The sequence below is a fragment of the Corapipo altera genome, unplaced genomic scaffold, assembly GCF_003945725.1.
Source record: "Corapipo altera isolate COAL_440 unplaced genomic scaffold, ASM394572v1 45, whole genome shotgun sequence".
In the NCBI taxonomy this organism is placed as follows: Eukaryota; Metazoa; Chordata; class Aves; order Passeriformes; family Pipridae; genus Corapipo; species Corapipo altera.
The window spans coordinates 18,013,641-18,032,785 of record NW_020884877.1 but is presented as its reverse complement, the minus strand read 5'-3'; the positions used below and the strand labels follow the sequence as shown (position 1 = coordinate 18,032,785).

General features: G+C 36.5%; 1 protein-coding gene across 4 annotated transcripts in view; it reads right to left on the bottom strand.

The window, feature by feature from the left end:
• RBMS1 (RNA binding motif single stranded interacting protein 1) overlaps positions 1-19,145 on the bottom strand; it is a 145,479-nt gene that overhangs the window by 34,887 nt on the left and 91,447 nt on the right. For all 4 annotated transcript variants that reach the window (XM_027636962.1, XM_027636963.1, XM_027636964.1 and 1 more), the window contains exons 3-4: positions 5,998-6,056; positions 3,056-3,147 (exon numbers count right to left, since the gene is read on the bottom strand). In XM_027636962.1, the coding sequence (XP_027492763.1) occupies positions 3,056-3,147; positions 5,998-6,056 (151 nt within the window). The remainder of the gene's footprint in view (positions 1-3,055; positions 3,148-5,997; positions 6,057-19,145) is intronic.

Sequence of the window (19,145 nt, the reverse complement as noted above, 5' to 3'; positions counted from 1 at the left end):
TAAACTAATAAAAGAAATTTCAATAAATTAAAATTAATGAAAATAAAAATTAGACACTCACCATTTACTAACTAGCTTAGAAATAACAGTACTCTTGCAAGACAGGTATCTGCTCTTTCCATACCTTATCTCTTGAGTAAGAGAGAAGCTACTAGTTTTGTACCCTGAAAAAGATGGACTTAACACTAGTAATCTTCAAGTGGAAGAGAACAGAGGGGCAATAGCCTGTTAACTCCATTTTAGATTTCCATCCAAAAGTTACTCCCATCCCCTGGTCACACAGTATCCTCTTACATAAGCTCTTAGCCTCATTTTCTGATCAAAAGGAATTGTTGGAGGCGTTTCTGTTTCAGCAGTGACCAGAAGATACTGTTAACCAGCACACAGCAAAACACTTTGCTGCTTTGTCTTAGAAAAGTGTTCCCAATTCAGATCTCAGAAAGAGCAGATAGCTAAAGACACAAAGTTTCATAAGTCATGGACTGACACAGGGTTCCATTGCCAACATCATCATCGTGACATCTCCTGAGAGGTGGCCACCAACAGTGACTCCCCTGGAACAGAGTTGGCAGGATTTGGCCTGGAGCCATATTTCAGGCTCTAGGCCCTTCTGATCTGCTCAGTAATAGAAAACCATAGCAGGTGAGATTAGATTTTTTTAGAGTCAGATCATCTTGGAAGTAGACTGCCAAGTACAGTATGATCTTACCCCACAGATAGGAAAAGCTCACAAATAATAATAACAACAACAATAATAATTTAATTATTTATTATATTTAAAAAACCAAAACAATAGAATTACAATTTGAAGTTATCTCTACAAAACAAGCAAAAAAATTTTAATACATACAAATCTGAACCACTTCCACCAAACTAGGATTTGCAGATGAACTTGCTGACATATAGCTACAGCAGGACATCACAAAAAGAGCTTTATGGCAGCCAGAGTCACAAGGTGGCTTCAGCAATAACATTTTCCTTCCCCTTCAGCTGCTGCAGGTCAGGAATCACCACCATATCTGGGAGGAGGGTGAGAATACTGAGGAGCCATGCTGCTGCCTGACACCCTGGGCGTATCTTCCCATGGATAAACCCTGCCAACAGGCATGTATTCCCCCTTTGAAACTAAAGCAGCTGCAGTGGTCACTAAGGACATTGGGTGAAGAGTCTGATTTGCTGATCTTGTTAAAACAACTGTGACTGGCCATTCCAAGTCTGGAGCATCTAAGCGGAGATACGGCTTTTTCAGACAAAAGGAGAGTAACACTGCCCAGGGGAAAAAAATCCAGTGGCTCAAAATAGACAAAAATCAAAGTACCTAAACTCGTAGTCCCTAGTGACTGTTTTGTAGTACTGTTTATTGGGTTGGTCTCTTAAGTAATTCAAACACTCTCCCTGTGTTAAGTAGAACAAATTTCACCAGAATTCAAACTTTATAGTTACAGACTTCCCACAGGTCAGAAGGCTTTTCTGACAATGTCAGAAAAGTCAGTCAAAACTCTTGGGTATTTTGGTGCACATTTTTTCATTAATGCTAACAGAAAGCAATATTAGCAATATTGCAACTGTCAGAGGAATTGATTCAAAAATATACACCATGAAAAAAATTAAGAAACTATTCATTAGATTACTATAGTTAATTATTACAGCTTCTCCATCTACTCAAGAAGACAATTAAATCAGACATCAAAGCTCATTGGGAAAATGAATTTACATGACTTCACATTCTCTTTTTGCCCCTCCTACCTAGATATCATATCCATCAGATGGCAAGCAGAGGCTTTGAAAAATCTGGTGTATATTTTAAAGTGATTACCTAAAACCTAAAGATTAATTAAAAGACCTTCATTAAGTACATAAAATCTTATAAACAGAAAAAAAAAAATCAAGTGTTTTCCAGAAAGCATGTATGTTTGTGTCATGGTTGTAATGAAACACGCATTAAGTATGAAACATATGGTTTCCATTTTGTTACCCTGGAATCCATCCTAAGACGTTTATGTTGTTAGCTTAACTGTTCTCTTCAGCTGAGAAGCTGTGGAAAATATCTCATCTGAAAAAAATCTGTACCTAATGGATAACTATAAAAGATTTACTAGATCTGCAGCGGACTACTTTAATAAAAAAGCCTCTGAGATTACTAGATAATTACTAGATTTTAACTTTTTAAAATTTAGAATATAATTTTGAAAATAAAAAAAAATTGCTTTAAGAGGTACCAACAGATTATATTGGTAATATTTTCTATAGTTAATAAATTTGTTGAGGTGTTTATGGCACTCTTTTGGAACCAGGTCATAGACCCAACAAGAATATATGACAAAATCATTACTAATGTATCATCTCCCTAATTTTATATATTAGAGAAACTTATTCCAAAAGAGCACTGCTCTGAAGATCACATATGACTAATAACCTGACTCTGAGACAAGGATCATTAAAAATCAGAGGAAAAGAAAATAGATCTCATTTCTTTGTTTTTTAATAATTCTTGGTTTTGCCTTGATGCAGAAATAGATAGTCAAAGAGATGGCTAGAAATTTCAAGACATCTATCATGAATGGTCAGACTTAAATTTTACTCACACTAACAGAAAAAAAAGGGCTGAAACAAAGTCCAAAGGTTAAATTTTGCTACGCTGTGCTTAAAAATTCATCCCCAAATTGCAATGCTGCTAACCTCAGTAACAAGCAGGCAAGGTATAAAACCTTTCATACCTTGTGCTGTAAACTAACTCATTAAGCCTGCTGTAGTTCTTACAAGGTATTGCTAAATTTTCATTTGATGAAGCCAATGGAAAATACTATAATGAATAAATTGATAAATGCAATCAGATCAGCTTGGAGAATTTAACATACTATGCTTCTTTATTTTATTAGTTAAGATGATTTGGGTTATGGCAGTCAAAAGCCTCCATTTTGTTACCTTAATATATCACATGGCTCTCTGTAAAGGGCCTACAACTTGAAACTCCACATTGCCTATGTTCTGCTAACATACAAGCTTGTTCATCTTTACAACCCACTGCAAGAATTAGCTGGTTATTTTAACTCACCTTTGCCATCTGTGCTTGGACTCCACTGGCCTTTAAAGCAGAAACTGCCTTCTGAGCAGCTGCTGGGCTGTCAAAGTCAACAAAACCGTAACCTGAAGTAGAAAACATTTAATTAAGAAGAGAGCAACCAGCTTATAATCAAACACTTCATATCAAACAACCATGCTACTAGCAGTTATTATTTAATACAATTTTCCTGTTGATCAAGAGGGACAACAATTTGAACTCTTATGTTCTTCATGTAGTCCAAAATAAAAAAAAAAAAACCAACAAAAACAAACAAAAAACCTACAACAAAACAAAACAAAAAGACAAAAAAAAAAGACAAAAAAACCCCACAAAAACCCAAAAAACCTAGCAAAGTTCTTGAACCTTGAACTGGTGAAGATCTACTCTAGTGGAACAAATCCATTTCCATGCCCACTTATTATCAGGATTTTGGCCAAACTGCTAACAAGCAGTATGATGCTTTGCTTTGTGCTATCTGGTATGTATCTTCTAACAGGAGTTTATTTCATAGAGATCACTAACTAAAGCATCATCTGTTAATTTTTCTAAACTAAATTCTTATCCAGTTTGAATAAAGGATGAATAAGTCTAATTTCATTTATTCAAAATGGGGCAATGGATTTAGTTTAAAATACACATATCTATCCAATTTTTGGTTAATGAGTTACCTCATTGTATATACAAAAAAGACAGTTAATTTAAAAAGTGACTGAAAATCCAGCTTCAGTGAAAGCAAATGATTTTTCCCATTGCTGCTGAAGCAAGAATGTGAAAAATTGTCCTGAAAGCATTTTCCATGCCATATAATGCAATCTTTAAATATTAAAATAACCCAAAAGTTCATCGTAACAAATTTCATATATCTGCAATAACTTCTTTTCTTATTCTGAACAATAATATTTAGGATGTCCAAATTGCAATATACCTTGGCCTTAACAGACACTAACCTTATAGGCTGGGATTTTTAATGGAACCAGAGAATTGGATGCTCAAGGCTCACCAAAAGGCCATCACAGTTTGGAAGCTACTCTCACTAGATGTTATTGCAAACCTCATTGGGCACTATCCCCTTCCTTTCCACCACTGAACTGCCCAAGTATTAACGAAATCCCTTTCCAATGTTCAGGTTGGGTTAAAAGAAAAAACCAACAATAAAATAACCTCTAGAGGAGTAGAAAATGGAAATATTTCTTCAAAATATAATAGTATTTTCTTACTTTATATTCATACTGAGAAAAGGTTGTGTAATGATGTAACTGAACCAGCTTTAAAGTTCTTAACTTGGGAAAAACAACTCAAGCAGCCTTGTATATCAGTGGAGGCTTACTTATCCTGCCAAGAAGCCGAAGAAAGCAGCAAATTGTTTTGTGTAACACGTGGTGTTGTGGATTGTTAAATCCTGACATGAAACAAAGTGAGTTAGTTCATATCAAGTCTTGTGCCGCCAAGGCAAAACTAACTTCCCAAACCCCAAACTAGCTTTCCATACCCACGGCAGTCTCGGTTATCAACAACACACTGCACGGTGTAATACAAAGCTACTGACACCAAGCATGCCATCAAAGCTGCCTTTGCCACCTTCTAGATGATATGTAAACTCAATTGCTTGTTGTTCCAGTTCCTTTAAATGCCATGGTGCATTTTTTGGCAAAAGCCAGAGATGCTGTCAATCTTTTGGTTAAATTCCAGTTAGATATCTGCATTCTGCCTACTTATGTTCCTATCACAATTTCAGTGACATGCAGCAAGATTCCCTGGAGTCTTACCTTGCAGTATGGTGTCAAAGCAGGCTGTTAGCTACTGCTTTTCATCAATGAGATTTAAACTCTGTATTGGAAAAATCAGCTTAAATCTCTTAAAGCATTAATGTGAGAATTTTTGTATCACCGACAGGACTACTGAAGACTCCAGGAACTGATGGAATGGACAGGCTAAATCAGTTAAGTGCAACCACAGGCACTAACTAATTAAAATAATTGAAAAGGGTATCTCGTCTTTCCTAGTCACAATGACATCTGCATACAAGCTAGGAAAAAATTCCAGAAATTTCAGTTTCTGAACTGCCAGCGCCCCTTTAAGTTCTTAAGATGGGGAGCTGAGGAGTTATGCCCCTGCATTGCTTCCAAGTTCTGCACAAAAACTGTGTCTTAATTAATTATGAACTCTCCTCCCTCTGCCCATCAGCTTTATGCTCATTCACGGGTGTTATTAACATCACTAAATCAGCTGACTTAATACTTCACTTTGCTTAGAAATTATCCTCTTAATTGCAAAAAAAGAAACTCTGAAATCTGGTATTTCAGCGCCACTCCTTCTCCCACCATGCACCCACTGGGATACAATCTTGCTGCAATTGCAATGAGCGATGAAAATCAGTGAACTGATGTATCCAGTTTATCTAAAGGAGTTCTAATATTTTTTCCAGACGCAATTACTTTGCTGAAAACGAACCCTCTCTTTGCTTCCAATACGCTCAATAGCATATAACAAAACACAATTAGAGTACTGGAACATGTAATTAAGTGCTGCTTTAAGCTACTCTAATCAATGGAGCTTATTTCCACAATGTATAATTTTTTTTAGATGCCTAGTATAGTTGAATGGTCTTCTGTAAGCTTCCCTAGTTTCTCCAGGCAAAAGGCGGAAAGCTGCTTTTAACTCCAATTTTGTTTTTAAAATAGAGGCAAACTGCCAGCCAGCACTGTGCATGTCAGCTTCACTCCAGCTTGGCTGCACCACTGACACAGGCTGTCTGCCAGCTCCATTGGAGACAAATGGATTGAATACACCAACCATGGGCAAGAATAAGACTAGTTTAGGAATAAGAACAGAGAGGAAGGAAAAAAAGGTAGAAAGCACTTAAAATACAACGTTAACGTATTGTATAGAATCAGTTACGACTTTCAGGTGAATATAAAGGCAAGTGTACATACCTTTGCATTTGTTTGTCGTCTTATCCAAAATAGCCTTCGTGGATACAATTTTCCCATACCTAAAATGTATTACACATATGTAAAGAAAATGAGAAAAGAACATCCTATTATAACAGATACACAAATCGCCTTATTTTATACACTAGTATCCTTTACTCTATGCAAAATTGAACAATATATAGACTATATGTAATGAAAACTCATGTGTAGATGGAAATGACAAAAAAGATTAACAGTTTCAAGTACTATATCTTTTCTATTCACCTTATGTTTTCAGTGGCACAACAGAATCACAAAGCAAGCCAGAAAAAATGTGCTTTGTAGAAAAGAATACAATGCAGTTAAAATCATGGTACATATAAGACACCGCATTTTAGACAGAAGCTTGGACTCTCTCAGTATATACACTAGTTAAAGCAGACAAGTTGCCTTGTCAGTGCTAGGCTTGCTACCTAACACTGTATGTGAAAAAAAAAAAAAGAGAAAAAAACCCAACAAAACCTCAACTAACAGAAAAATATTAAATTTAATTTAATATTATTCTGTTCTGGAAAGTGACAAGTGGAAGATTTATGAAAGCTGATCAACGAAGTAGCAAAAAATTTTCTGTAAATTTCTGTAAATATAAACAATTTCAACTAAAACCAAAACATTCCTCAGGAAAGTTTCTATTTTCTTTTTCTCACTGCCTGTTCCTCAGCTTCTCAGTAACTGATAAGCCCAGGTACCAGTCTGCTATGCAGCCCAAAGGTGAGCACACAGAGATCCAAGCAACTAAGCTTGCAGAAGCAAATCCAGTTATAGGAAAAATTGCTGTTTCTGAAGTACTCTACAATGTTTATCAGAATTGGGTATTTCGATCACATTTAGAGTAGAATTTATTGCTGCTGGTAAAAACTTGAAATTTCCCTTGGAAGACAAATCCCAGTTTCAATTTAAAAGCAGGAACTCTGTTGGTCTGCATCAGCAGCGGAACTGGAAATGGAACACAGCTTTCCCAAGCTCCTCACTCACAATCTCCTCTGTTTGCTTGTGAACTACACTTGATACAGTGCTGTGAGCACACAAGAAAGAAACGATGCAACAGGAGTTTGCTTTCACATGAAAATATAATGCAACTTATTACATTAACAGGTATATCTATATACTGTGCGCTAAGAGGCTCTTTAGCATTGTACAAGAAACCAAAATGAGCTGAAAATTATGAGAAATGTTATCAGTATAAGAAAGGGGAATTTGGAGAAGAATAAAGTTTTGCCATCTTACCTGCTAAATATAATTGCAACAGAGTATCATTTCAAAAAGATGTTATGTCAAAAGACAACTAACTCAATTTCTGCAGTAGCTGTATTAGTCTTTAAAATTCTTCAAAACATATGAGGTCTAAGAAATGATGCTTTATTTACTAAGAGTACTCAAATAACTGTTCACTTGCAAAGTGATAGTTATTCAAAGACAAAATCTATTTACAAAGTACTTTCCCCCTAAATACAAGTTTCAATGTAGTTATCAATCTTGGTAACCAATTTCAATTCAATTCACCAGTTTCTGTTTATTCAATGAGCTACTGTATAGCTTCAAATGGTCGCAAGGGAGTAAACCAGGAACATAAGCCACAAGGTGATGGCTTTCTTATTTTATCTGAAATTGTGAGCATCTACACTGGTATAAAATAGAGCTATCCATCTATAGCCTAAAAATGTACAAGCATCAATGAAAATCAGTGCATACCTAAATATACCATTTTAGAAGCTGTAATAAAGCAATAGAAATTGTGCCTAATAGTTGGAGTACTTATTTTCCAAATATGTTATTCCATTTAGAAAGTTTTATAATCCCTAAGTCAAAACTTCTGCAGAACTTTTCTTAGTCCAGAGTAAAAACACATGCTATAAATGAGAGAAGTGAACTGCTCAGGTCACTTGTACCCAGCATGACATCTGACAGCCAGCATTCTCCATATCCTATAAGCTTCCCTAAGCTTCTTAAAGAGAAAAACTACACAACCAAAGGATGATCTTGTCCCTCCTACTGTTTCAGTTCTTGAAAGCATAGAAAGTGGTGATGAAAAACTACAGCACTGGGTATCTATGTAAACACAGTAACTCAGTCGGTTGGTTCAGGGTGGGGAGTCAGGGCTGGCTGTGGACTGCACTGGTCCACCTATGCTGACACACACCAGCCCATAAACAGGTGCCTGTATGTCTGTTCTTTACAGCAAATTTGTGGACCACTTTCCAATGTGCAAGATGGCTTAGTGATTTATTTCACTGTTCTAGATAGCACAGCTCCTGCAAAGAACCAGCCACCATGGAAGGCTGCCAAGAAATTTCAGCAGTGTGAGTCTAGGAACAAACTGGGAACCAGTATAACAATAGCAGCTATCGCCAGGATTTCTCCTACGATATTCCCATGTGCTAGCTTTCCACTCATGCCATGAGGCACAGAAATGGAGTTTACCCGCCCTGACCCTGGCTACAGGGATACATCCCCTCCTTGTTCCCAACATGGGGTCTGATACCAGAGGAAATTACTCCTTGCAGTTCCTCCCAAGTGCTTCCTTCAAATGATGACCATCGTGAAAACCTACTTTCTTCCCCTTGAATTCTACAGTCCTAATACTCTGCTTTTAATAAAGTCTCCTGTCTTCAATTTGTCAGGTGCCACTGCAATCAAAACCCAGCAGAAATCAATGAGCTATAAAATACATCAGTCATGATGTAAACTGATACGTATCACCTGCTTAAAAAAAAAAGGATTATAGCAAGCAAGAGAAAATTTATATTTTATGATGTTAGTTCATGCCTGAAGATGATAATTCCTCTCAGAGTTCCTGTACATCTAGTTGTCTTAGGCACCGTGCAGAGGCTTCTCTCCAGCTCCACAGCCTTACTGCATGCTTGGTGAGACTTCCTACCTGCAGCAGAGCACTATTCTCATGAGTGGCAGAATCACTTCCACAGTGATTGGCAATTGCTCATTCCCTCGGCCATGAAGCAATTTTTTAAAATATACTTTCTTTTAAATTCAGTATCAGTCTTGAGAAATAACTGCTAATCTGGCTGGTGACAAGCAACTAGGTATTTCTTACTAAGTGGGTTATTTACCTCCCAAAAATAATATCTAATTAATGTTCAGCAGCAATAAAGAGTTTCCTATTTTTGAGTGCTTTTAACATATTCTCTCTTCAGTCTGAATTACCTTTGGAGATGGAAAATGTTTTCAGCTTTGCATCTCTTTTCTACACAGCACCTAGACCAATGTCAACTCACATATTGAGAAAGAGAAGGCTTGGGTAAGAGGCAGGTAAATAATTGTCAGAGGGCACTGGGTATGGGATTAAAAGGGATAAGCCCAGTAACAGCCTGTGAACAGTGTACGTACTATCATTATAGTACAGAACACCAATACAAATGTCTATCTGGACAGGAGATAAAGAAGAAACCTGTTCAAAACCAAGTTAGGAAGAAATGCAGTATTGCTGCTTAATAGGATAATGCTTACCACTACCTATTACATACTCTTGGTGCAGAAATGAAAGAATTACCTTCATCTGCTCAGCTGCCCCAAAATCTATTGCCAGGCAATGTGAATCTCAAACACAGCATTATCCCTTTGTCTTAGATACTTTTGAAGTGGAAGACCTGAAGCAAAGCATCACCATATACTTCTTTAAAATCACATTGTTCAACAACATGGTCAAAACCAGTGCAACAATCACCCTGACAGATTTATTACAAATAGCTAGAGATACTTTTAACATTTAAAACATCTCTGAAGCCTAATTTTGGCAATCTCCATGATGTTGAGATAAAAGCGTCCTTATAAAACTAAGCAGACGTATCAACCTGAACCCCTGTTTATTTTTTCCCTTTGTACATCTGGTAATATAATGAACATACTTGCAAATGTGAGGGTAGTAAGATGCCATCATAAACATGACAAAGAATGGGGAATGAAGTAGCTTGAACTCTCTGCCCCAAGCACTTTTTTTTAAGTGTTGAAAGAACTTATCTGTGTGTGCATTAGGGAGGTACAGTAAGAACTGGTAGTGAGAGGCTTGATAAGGTTTCTCTGGAATGAACTGTTCAAATCTTTGGCCACAACAGCTTAATGTAATATATCTTCTGCTACCAAGCTTTTCTTTGGACTACTTTCAAACTATCTTTCAGCTTGTGCTGTGAAGGGTTTCTCTACCACCTGACATGGACACAAACATGCCTGAAGGAACTCTGCTACCATGAAAAATCCTTGCCTTTTATTGCTGTTCAGGTCCTCCATCCTGAACTGTCCAGAATTTTGCGTTGAAAATGAGCAGTGCCCTTTCTTTTCCTACGTCCAATCCAGTTATAAAAAGAGCATTCCTAGAGATCCTGGTGTTACAGCTTGCATTACTGCAGTGCTGTCAGAATTCCTCTGTTATGCAGAAACAATGCTGCATATCTTCTGTGTTTATTCTAGATTAATTTTTACATCTTAGCATCTTATCAATGCCTTCCATGGAATGCTCTTACTTTTAAGAGTCAGAGTCATGTGGTAAAACCAGACATGGATCTCACAACATGTAAGTGGTTCTGAGTATGTGAACTCACTTTAAGGTGGAATAATGAAAGGAAAGGGAACCTGGTTGAACACCAAAATTTCAGTAGGGAGCCAATATTCTGACCAGGTGACTCAAAGACTAGAGAGAGCACAACAAACAGGCAGACCCAGCAAGGAGGGTGATGTGGGAGAGCAGATCAGTTAATCCTAAAATATAATGCAGTTGCTGAATAGATACCCATCAAAATAAGTCTTACTTTAGACTGGGATAAATAACAAGAAGAAAATGCACAAAGCAAATACTTCCAAAGAAATTCCTATATACTAATTGAAACACTAAAAAGAACACGCAGGTGGGGCTGCTTAGTCTGTAAATCAGCTTTAAAAATAAAAGAGGCAACAACAAAAAGACAAACAAAAACCCTTTCTTATTCAAGATGGCCTTATTCAGCACACAATATGGTCAGTGGGCACCTTGCACATGCTCTAAATGCAGTAAATTTCTGCTTGAAAGGAAATCATGCTATCTTTCAGTACGACCCTAAATAAATGCAGATAACAAACACTGACTTGTGCAAATGAGTGATGTGCAACTTTTAAGATAATCCTCACCTCCCCAAACAGAGAGTGTGGTATTTTGAACACTACAACTCAAAACATGAATGTAATATGAAACTGATGGTCTTACTAGCCAAGCCCACAGTACCAAGTATCTTGCTTGTAGAGTAGGTGGAAGCCAGTCCATTCATCTCTGCTGAGACTTGAAGAGAAGAAACCCTAACAGTCCATGAGAAACCTCATCTCTGCTGGAGTTCTCAGCTCCTCTATAATACCTGGTGCAAAAGGAGCAAAGAAAATTCCCTGGAGCTGAGGAAAAGAGTCAAGGGAGTTGTCAGTAAGAGCTGACTTGGGACAGCCATCTCCTGTTCCTCACTGATCCTCCAGTGTTCAGAGCATTTCTAAGCCAACAGCAAAGCCAAGGAAACATAATCAGCCCCAGCAACATTTTCCCCTGGATCCGAAAACCAAGCTCAGAGCAGCACAAAAGGTTTTATCTGGCTCCCATACCTCCCTCTCTCTGTTGCATTTTGGGAAAGTGGTGTACTGAACCTTAAGCTCTTGCTCCCTTTTAAGCTTAGACAAATATAGGGAGTTTTTGTTTCTCTGTGTATCAAATTTTTGACTTCCCAGTAAGGGGAATTTCAGAAAATAATTGTTAATACAACACTGTTAGTCCTTGTGATAGCCTGTTCTGATCCTGCTCTGCAGCTATGGGTAAATGTTCTCTTACAAAAACTGGATAAAGAAATTTTTTCAATCCAGCGGAATACTGAGTTTGGAGAACAGAATCAAACCATATGGTTTCCATTCTTAAATTCTTCTTCACCACATCTATGCCGTAGTGTAGAAGGAGACATTGTTGAGAACATTTTGTCTGTATTTTGTTTTCTGTTGTTGGAAGACACACTATTCTTTGAGAAACTCTTCGGAATAACTCAGTCGGTTTATGGCCATCATGGGCCTAAAACTCTGCTACTGGAGCATAATGAGTACCTACCACCAAAAGCATAATTAAACATTACATAAAAAGCTGCAGTTATGCTTTTCATATTTTTATTTTCACTGTTAATGAGTACCCATAATCTAGCTTAGTATGAGTTGTTTTGAAATTGTTATAGATTTGGCTAATTTATTTGGTTCAGCAAAATCTCCCTTACTAGCTTCAGATATTCAAGCATTGGGTTAATCAACGCCACCAGATGTGCCCTGTTTCAGTCACTAGATCATATTTTTCATGATGTGCAAAATAGAACTTCCTCATTAATCTAAATTAAAGTGTTGCTTTCATGATATGCTGTTAAATGGTCATATGGTTTTGACATAATGCTAGTTCCTTCCTTTCTTACTAATTGTCCCTTTGACTCTCTCTGGTACTTCAGAGAGAAAGATGGTGTTTTCCAAATATCCAAATACCCAAGTAGTTCTTACTGTCAATGTTTATTATTTTACTCAGGAGATAAATAATACATCCAAATAAATTAGAATTAATTCTTATAAAAGCCAACTATTGTTTTGTCTTTACAAAATTATGAAAATTACATTGTGTGCATTAATATAAAGACTACTTTTGAAATCTGTGTACTTAAAAAAAACAAACAAAAACCCAAGCAAAAAACCAAACCTAAACAAAAAAATCGCCCAAACAACCCCCTGCAAACAAAACCAATCAATGAAAAAAACAACCAAAAAAACCTCCACAGATCATTGGCTTCAATGACAAATCAACAGTCTTACATGCTGCTGTAAATTCTTCATTAAGACCAGCAATTCTTTCTTCATAAGCTCTCTACCTTTAATTCTTCATTTAAATTTTTTATATTTGTGTTTTCAATAAGAATCAGTGGATAAGAGTATATGTTATCATCATTACCAATGCCATTACCAATATCAGCCCAGTGCAAACTACTATTACTTTGTTACAAATAATTTTTCATTCAGGCTCAGTAGGTTACGATTTCAGATTTCCCTGAGAAGTTATCAAAAGCAGCAAAACCAAATCCAAACCCAGATATTCTCTCATCTCTTACAGCTGCCTGTCTTTAAAGGAGCAGAGGCTTTGCACAACAGACATACACAACTTTGCAAAGTGTGAACAAATGCCTTCGTTTCTCGGACAATATTAATTTCAACAAATAAAAAGCAGTATTTTATGAATAGGTATTTGGTTTGTAGTGTACACACTCTACACAAATGCAAATTCTCCTTAAAGCTAAAAATAAACAAGAATTCAAAATCCTGGTGGACAGTGAAGAGACACACAGAAAATGATTTTGGAAATAATTATTTTTCAGCTACCCAATTTGTTTTTCTCAAGAGTAGTTATTTCCTCGTTCAGACAAAGATGAGTTGTGGGGACAGGGAAGACAGGATTTTAGAATCAGGAAATGTTTGCTTCCTCTTGTTCTTGCTCTGTAGAGATGGGAATAACCTCTATCCGTTTCTAGAATCTGACTGAAATTCAAGGGGAAAGAGTCCTGTTAGTATCCTACGGCTATTTTTATGACATTTTTGCAAAGGTTTTCCAATTAGTATGCTCCTTTTTGCACAACAAATTGATTATCTTAAAAGCATGACCCACTGTACAACATCCTTTCATTTAGTACAACCAAGGAAGACTCTGAGTACTAGTGTCTCCAGGCATTTTAAACATTTCAGACATATTTCAGTTGACACTAAAGCAGCATTCTTAATGTGGCTTTTTAGTGTGTAGTAAATGAACAGATTGCCAACAACTGCCTGCAGAGGTGTTTTCTCTGTCAGTCTTAAGTCAACAAAAATGTGAGGGCATGTTTATTTAGTTTTATTTTATAAGGTTAAGAATGTTGCAATATGTGAAAAAGCAGTTATTCTTCAGTCCTATGATGACACAATCATGGGGAAAAAAAATTTTAAAATAATCCATTAAGACAGACACACACAAACCCTGCAAAGAGGAGTTGGAGAAGAAGGCTGTCTTGATGTCCTGTTGGGCATCAAGAAGAATTCAGCTGATGCTACTTTGAGAAAAAACACAACAGCAGTAGTATTGATCTAAAAAGAGATTTAAAAGCTTAAGTATAAAATCTTTACATTAGGGTTTGTTTGGGGGCTTTTTTAGTTAATTGAAAAGAAAAAAAAAAAAGGCAAATTCTGAAGAATGAACCTGTAACTTCTATTCTAAGCTCTGACAAATTTATCAGCATCTGTAGTCTCAGTCGCCCCACTGAGAATGTGAATTCAGATACTTGGCAGAGCTATGATTAATAATCACCCTCTCTTCAAGGACAGTTTTTTGTCAAAGCCCTGAATCTTGGCCTATCCTTGCTCAGCATGATTTTTACTACTAAATACACGGCATATGATTTCCTTTTGATCTTTCATAGGCTAGTAAGAAAATAATGTTCAACTTTATGGTAGGGAGAGACCAACACAATAGCTCCAGACACTGAAAAAGGAGAGAACAATAGCAGCTAAAGTGGAAGAGCTGACACCTTGCCCTGCATAGAAGATCAGCTTTCACATTTCTGACTCCTAACGATTCTCATCATCCTAATGATTCTTATGAAAGCCAGGGTCCTAACATACTGGTCCTAAATGTGTTGATTATAAAGCCGTTTTAACTGTGAAGACACAAGATGTCACATGCGGCAAAGAAAAACAGAATTTCAAGTAACAAATTGTGAAAAACGATCCCATTCAATGCTTCTTGAAGCCTCTGCCCCTGCAGTAACCCAACCTGACTTCTGACAAGCTGAGGTGATTTAGTATAATCTCTGAACCATCTGCTAGGCTATCTGTCAGTTCAGTAGCCTTCTTACTTTACAGTTTATAGGTTAAGCAGGATAAATAACCTATCAGAAACACAAACAGATTTGCCTCTTTGACACACTTTGAAATGCAAGTATTGTCTAAACAACCATAGCTTGCTTACTCTTAAACTGAAGAAAAAGAAAATTAAAATCAAAGTAAACAAAATTACTGTTCTTTCAGAAGAAGAAATTGTTTATCATAATCTTTACAGTTTATGAAATCTACAGATCAGGAAAGCGAAACTATTTTTTCCTAACTAATTTCTGCCTACGCTTTTAGGAGATTTTTCCCTTCACCCATTTAAAAACACACATGTGAAGTATTTTAAAATGTGTAAATTGTGTAGAGTTACGTTTTCAAACATCTGTTTGTAGGGACAAAAGTGCTGGTTGACATTAAAAGTGTTGTTTTCTGCCAGTGGTCTAGAGAGTTTGATGAGCAATGTGAAAGACCACTTTGTGTTTTTCTTATTCATTATGTGGTATTGTTCTTTCGAGAAAAATATTTTAAATATGAAGTGATGTGTGCAAATCAGATTGAACAGTATAGAAACTGATTTGCTACTACTCTACTGCTAATGTAGTATATTATAATTTATATTAAGTGTTCTTCCACTGAAAGCATTACAGAAAGTTCTACTGTAAGACGTGGAACTGAGGATCATTCATATGAAAATGGTTTGTAGTTATTCGCGTAGTCGCAAACAATAAATCTCCGTAATCATAAATTATCTGAAATCAAACAACATATTAAGATGATCCACACAAGAAGTCACCAGTAAATGCTGCAACGTTAGAAAAATCAAGACATCTGCCTTTCAATGCCTCCCTCACAAAGCAGGCTGTGCTTCCTAATCTGTACTGTCCAGCATCCTGTTCAGCAGAGCAAACTCTGGAAAATCCAGATTTAAAAAAAAAAAAAAAAGGAGATAACTAATTTAAAAGATATTCAGAATTCTTGGCTAATTCACTTTTTAGTACTACAATTATTCTTACTTAAGAAAACACAGGACAATCTAGATTTTCTCCTGCAATTTGCATTTGCAACCACTAACAAGGCTATTCAGGTATATGGGAAGAGGTTACAGTTTCCTATTGTTACAAATGGAAGAAGGAAACCATGTTATTTTAAGAAAGCAAATGGTCTCACCCTGTTGTTTTCTTACCTTAATGCTACAGAATGGACACAAATTATGCCTAGGTTAAGAACAAAGCACTGAAAAAAAATCTGCATTTAACACATAACTGAAAGCAAAATCTGAAACAATATTATTTGCAAATAATTATCATAGTTTCTGTGGCTCCCGGAAAGAATATAAAAAATATGAGAGCAGAGTTTCATATAGCCATGAAAGATTTTTAAATACTAATTCATTTGCAAGCAAAATCCAAAAGCATCAAAAAGGTTAAAATTACAAGTCTGAAATATTATTTCTAAAGTCTAGTGATTTCTTTTATCCTTTTTTTTCATACTGAGAAATGATCACTACTAAAGACAATGATTTGGGAAGATGAGAAATTAACCCAGATGAATGCTAATATGTATTTATAAGCCAAGCTCATGGCAGGTCTGCAGACGTGCATGTATTGATTTACCACTGCTAGCTGTTTTAATCTGAAAGTGAGGCACTATTTCTACACCCAGCCATAAATCTTGGAAAATTTCAGCCTCATGGATTTTGTAGAGCCTACGCTAACAGCCAGAAAGAATAAAATTATGAAGATATAACAGAGCAGTCCTTGTTATTCATAACTCTTTTTTCTTCCCTGTGTTAAACGGTAGAGATCAGCTTGGGAGAATAATTGAGTCCCTCTACCTGAAGACCTTTTATTTTTCAATTCCTCCTCCTCCATCCAAGGAAGACAAAGTCAGTCATTGTCAGCGTATGATGGATTGTCTATTATTTTGTCTATTCCTAAGCATATTTCTTTTTCTTGTGGAAGGGAATTAAGGAAAAGGTAAAAATATAATAAATATAAATATATAAAAATATATATAAAAATATTTGAAAATAAAATCATTTATCTATGCTTCCCAATACTTTTTCCCTTGTTTTAGTCAGAACAGTATAAATCAAAATGTGTTATTTTGACTACAGTCTTAGCTAGTGTGAGGTTACCTCCTCTCCGCATATATAGGCAGACATCTATTAATATTACAAGGCTGTATATTTGCAGAAGGTTACTTTTTAATTCATTCTTGCATGTTAATTTCACTTCTACTGAAAGCTGCTAACCAAATCTTTACCCACAGTTTAAATAGATGATGTCCCACAGAATATGCCATAAAAGTCCTGAAAACCATATCACCGGAGATTGTCACAGTACAAGGGCACTTTCAGCCACATCCTGTTTCCTAAACCCTGATCCATGTGTCAGCTCTGAACTACAAAAAACTGTTTCACATATCGTGCAAATTACATATATACATCTAAAAAAATTACATACATTCATATGTACATGCATACATAATGCTTTTTCTCGCATTTATCTTGTGTTGAAGATGTCTAGTTGCTGGAATAATGCCTATCATAGGTAACTTTTTCAAAATACATCAATGTATTTTGTATGTTTTCCTTCTGGTCTTGTAACATGAAGACAACTCAAAGTCAACAGGATGACTCCAAGACTTGGCCTGCTGGGTTAAAATATTTTATACACAAAGATACCTGTTTGTTCTTACCTCTATCTTGCACTAATTTTACACCCCATCTTAGAAAGTGTTGACTGCCTCTCTTCTGTCTGGAAGGCAGAAGAGGGAAAAACCCAATACATTCAAATAACCTCTAGTATCTCTGAACTGCATTTTAGCAGTAGTTCTTTTATGAAATACTCATAGTACCATCCTGCTTTCAACAGCTATTTTATACTGGAATTAACACCTCATAATGAAGAATCTATACAATAAACAGAGTATGATCTCCTTTAATTTCTGGTAACTTAATATCAATCATTAGAACAGCACTAAATGGACAAATTATTAAAAACCACTGCTAAGCCTTCCAGAGGCCTTGTCTCCCTAATAGCATGGCAGTAGACTTTACCCCTATTTGAATTTGTTTCTGTAGTTTGAAGTCCCAGCTGTGCTGAATAGTAAATATCTCCATTTCAATAGGGAAAATGGTTGTACTAAAGTAGTTCTCTCCAGGGGTCAATATACTTCAGAAGGCCATTTAAGTGGCTGTATGTTATTGAGCAGAAACATCAGTTCACATATTATTGATTGTAACTGCATGGCTCTGTTGAAAAGATGCCTGCAGTAGTATTAAGTGCTGAGATAGGGACAGAGGAGTGTTATGCATTAAAAAAAATACTACCCATCTGTTGCCAAATTTTAGATAGATGAGCAATCACGAGCTGTAACACAAAATCTAAAGTGCAACCTCTGTGGCTGATGCATCAGGGTCATATTCAGCAACACTTCCTCAGTTTCACACTGCTTAGACGGTCTTTTGAATATTGATTGAACCAAGCAGGAGGCAGAGTTTGATTTCCGCAGTTTTGCAAAGAGTATGTAATAGATACTTATATGGAAATTTGCTTTTGGTAGCTTAAATACATCGTTTTCTTTAAAAACATCATTAACCTGTTCTGATCCCATCACTACAACAACTAGCCAAGTACAACTGAAGCCTTCTGGAATCACCACACAGTCAGCCCACTCAGCCCTGAGCTGCAGACAGTCCTGCAGTCACACCACACTGCACTCCAGACTGCCATGGAGAACACACCAAGCTGGCTGAAATCAATGTGATCCCCTGACCCTCATCTCCAGTGACTTTTTGCATAATGATTATGTCAAATACCATCATGGAAGGGTAAGTCCAATGTCCCAGACTTCACTTTGGCAGTGTGCCCAAGGAAGCACATTGAAATACACAGACAATTAAGGTTAATCCTGGCCTAGCAGGAAAAACCCAACCCATAAGCATTTGTGCAAAGGGTTGAGTCAAGACTCAGTCAACTGGGCTCAGAGAAAATTGAGATCCTCTAGTTGGCTATGTCAAGTGCAAGCCAGGATGGAATCTGCATTAAGCAGAGTAAGACATAGATTTAAAGTTTCTTAAAATGAGCAGTGGTAGGAGTTTCACAAACCCAGAGCATCAGCAGATCCCACAGAAGAGACTAGTCAAAAAACACCACAGAGTCAAGAAATATCAAACACTGCATGACAGCAAAGTTGACAGGCAAGTCCAAAGTCAGTGAAGTCAGTCCTGTATCACCATCTTTCTTGAACAGATTCAACATATGCCAGCA